General features: G+C 40.7%; 1 protein-coding gene across 1 annotated transcript in view; it reads right to left on the minus strand.

Moving 5' to 3' along the window:
• Window positions 1–169: 169 nt before the first annotated feature.
• The window catches only part of LOC109540219 (PDZ domain-containing protein GIPC3), a gene marked incomplete in the record, with an annotated part of 6434 nt that continues 3068 nt past the window's right edge, over window positions 170–3535 (minus strand). The window contains 4 exon segments of the mRNA XM_019908487.2: window positions 170–698; window positions 751–999; window positions 1138–1271; window positions 1807–1903. Coding sequence (XP_019764046.1) covers window positions 462–698; window positions 751–999; window positions 1138–1271; window positions 1807–1903 — 717 coding nt within the window.

Below are 3535 nucleotides of genomic sequence, written 5' to 3' on the forward strand. Positions count from 1 at the left end.
CTTTGAAAATGTCCACCGCAGTTGTGGACGAAACGTCAGGAAGAAATTCCGATAGACCACGGCTTCAAAGCCCGGAAAACATTCCTAAATATTATAAGATAGTTAATCGTTTAACGTGGTAATACGAAAAATTAACTCTAGATCGGGTTTTACAATAAAAAGCCAGATCTAGATCTGTTTATTGTTTACTTATCGAAAAGTGTCCAGTCCTATAGTTCCATATATACAGAGTGTTCCTTTGTTTGCTGTAATTGTATACTGGGTGGGGCAGATTGTTTATGGAAAATCGGGTTTTCATCGTTAAGAGTCCCAGGATTTTGGAAAACTCAATTTTTCAAAGCTTCGAGTAACAAACGTTCCGAAAGCCCACGTTATGCTAAATTACCAGGTAAAAAAATAACAGTAATTAAATGTATTTGCTTTCGCTTCAGGCACTTAATTCCTCTCTGTAAACCTAATAATCACTTAAGTCTAGCCTGGCGCGCATCTGTAACACAACCCCATAGTTCAATGATAAGTTCATCTGTAAACTCGAAAGCCGCTAGATCTGAATCGTCAATGGCCTCGGCGAATTCCATCGAATTCAACTTTCCTTCACTCATTTCCCAGATTTGCGTCGCCAGCTCCGAGTCATTTATTCCCATAAACGATTCCAAAACGCCGTTGATTTTCTCGATTCCCGAGTCCATTGCATCATCCTGAAGATTGGCTCTGTTGAAAATTTAGTCGGTTTGGATCAACTTTACTTGCCTGTTCCTGTATCTCAGCTTTTCCTCCCGCTTTGAACCTGAGCGTTTCCTTTCCTGACCCGTACCCGGCCTTTTTCGGGGCTCGTGTGCTGTTTTTGGGCGCAATTTGGCCGAACCCACTTGCCATTGGTTCCACTAGTCTTATTGTGAACGTGGAACCCAGGGGGATGGTTTTAAGGGCTGTGGCCACCTCAAAGTGCCTCTTGCCCACCATGTTCACATCGTTCAGTTTTTCAATGTGATCCCCCACCTGGAAGGCACTTATTCCATTAGTTTCGGCTTTACGCTCCAAATATATGGAAAAAAGTGCATCCAATGGGCGTGAAATTTCATTGAATTGTCTATTTTCGCATAAAAAAAACCCGGTTGCGTTTTCCCATTTACTCACTTTGATGTGTGGAATATTCGATATCACCGATCCTTCTTTGATGCGTTTGATGAATGAATATCCAGCTCCATTATCGGTAATCGTCAGTCCTAGGGAATCTTCAGTCTTTTGCAATTCCACTTCTTTGGGTCGGCCTGTAATCGGAAAGTTTCATGTCATCGAAGCAAATTCATTTAGGTGTTTTCACTGTGGTTTTGAGGGTACTGAAGTTGAAATTCACGCAAAAAATCGACATAGATAACGGCTTTTCTCCGGTTAACTAGTCGGACTGTTTCTATAATACTTGGACTGGGTGCCCAACACCCAGTCCAATTTGCTTTCGAATTTCGCTCAGCAATCGAACGTTTGCCGGAAATTCAGGCAAAACGATTTGTTTATTAATAATGCAAGTTGCAGCTTCGGCATTCCAAAGCAACAATCCCGTTACGTTGAAAAGTTATCGGCCGTTGACCATATTTGATCCTCGTTGATGCTTGTTTGTGTTTATTGCTGGTCGTATAAGCGAGTGAATGCCCATTTTTTACTTAATTACTTACCAAGTAACGATTACAGCGATTTTATCTGTTGATAACTGTTCAATTTACGTAGGCAGTTCCTGATGTTATCGGAATTTCGATTAAAATTTCCTTCTTAGTCTTTGAGACAAATTTCGATCAAACCCATGCTTACCTTTTCGATGTGCAAAAATGAAGTCTTCCAGGCCTATTTGTCCTCCCAGCAGCTTCTTCATGTCAGGCTTGAAGGTATTGAGCGTGCAGAATATTATCTGCAAAAGAGTGGCCAATTGGAATGTTTCAATGCAAAAATCGTTTAAGAATGGGACTTTCAAATTCCAATATTTCCCTGACTTCCTCAATCATTAATTAATGTGTTTTTAATTGTGTACAAATTAACTGATTTGCACCGATTAAGATTAACTGTGCGGAATTTCAGTGGCTTTAAGCGGATTTAGGCAGAATTTACTTTTGACGAGATTTTGCTGAGGATGCATGGATTTTCCTATGCTGCACTCAAACCTCCGTAGTTTAATGCGTCTTTAGATTATTCTGGTGGGCAGTTATCAATTGCTTCATCAGAAATCTCTCATCGTTTATTCTTGTGCCACTTTAGAACATTTATTGTCTATTAAACTAACAATGAGACGCAATGTTTCCGAATATATGCCGGTTTCACTTAAGAGCGTGCTACTTAAACTTTTGTACAGACAAAATAACCATGGGAAACTTTAATTAAATTTGTATACCGGATGTCTCGAAAATAACTACCGTAAATAGACCTAACATGGGTCCGCAAAAGCTTCGTTTGCTAAATACAGGGCATCAAACTTTACTTTGAAAAACTCAAAATTCCAAATGTCTGCAAAACGGTTTGATCCATCTAAAAAGAGCTTCAGCTTTTTGGGCAGTGAAAGCTGCCCAAAAAATTTTGAATTTCCGTTTCAAATGGCTAAAATAAAACTGATTTTTCCATTCAGCAACGTAGCCGCTATCGGTTTGCCTCACTCGCGCTCATCAAAATCAAGAGAGATGCAAGATGGCGTGCGCGTTGCTACGTTCCCACTTGATACCCTCGCAGCTTAAAATAGTTCAAGAGAACCGTGGAATTCAACTAGACTAAACGCTAATAAGAGACGGAAAAAGCGGAAACAAACACTACAACATGAACCAAAATGGAAGCGAATGCATATGTAAATCTACACCAGTCCGATTAGCGGTCGAGCGTGGTTCCCATTTCATTTCAAGGTTCAACTGCCCATAATGTCCGTTTAATTAATGGAACCCACCTGGGGTTCTCTTTGTTGAATCAATGAATTCTGATAAATACCTGGAATTATTGCCAACACCTTGGCACGAAAACTGAATTAGCCTCTTCTAGTTGAACTGCGCTGGGGAAACCGATGGATTTGACTGAAAACCCTCATTTTTATCTAATGCATCGTATCATTTTAAATGTGTTAAATCCGGGCACTTGGCAGGTTTCAAAGCGCTCGGATGAAATTGATAGGCATTTGTTTGAATTTCACTCCAAGAAAACCAATCCCTTTGAATACCGGGTGTGCGAAGAACATCATTTCTGAAGTTTTCCAGGCGAAAACTCTCTTCAGAATCAATTGGCTTAGTTATCAAGTAAGCAGCTGTCAAAGAAACACGACTGTCAAATTAGTCGATTGTCTTTTGGCGGGTGGTGCGCGTTTGCTGCGCAGAATTTTGCGGAAAACTCGCGGTTTTTTTAGCTTTTTCTGGGAAAACTGCTGATTTTCTGAAAATGGACTTTCCCCTCGTGGTTTTGTGCAATTTTCCTCACTGGTAGAGGGATGTTTAGCAGAAAAACGCGATTTTTCATTTGGAGCCTGACGTTTGCTGCAGGGGCGGATCCAGCTTTAAAGTCAGGGGGGGGG

The sequence above is a fragment of the Dendroctonus ponderosae genome, unplaced genomic scaffold (assembly GCF_020466585.1).
Source record: "Dendroctonus ponderosae isolate FM_Combo_2020 unplaced genomic scaffold, Dpon_F_20191213v2 Dpon_F_20191213_7, whole genome shotgun sequence".
Classification (NCBI taxonomy): domain Eukaryota; kingdom Metazoa; phylum Arthropoda; class Insecta; order Coleoptera; family Curculionidae; genus Dendroctonus; species Dendroctonus ponderosae.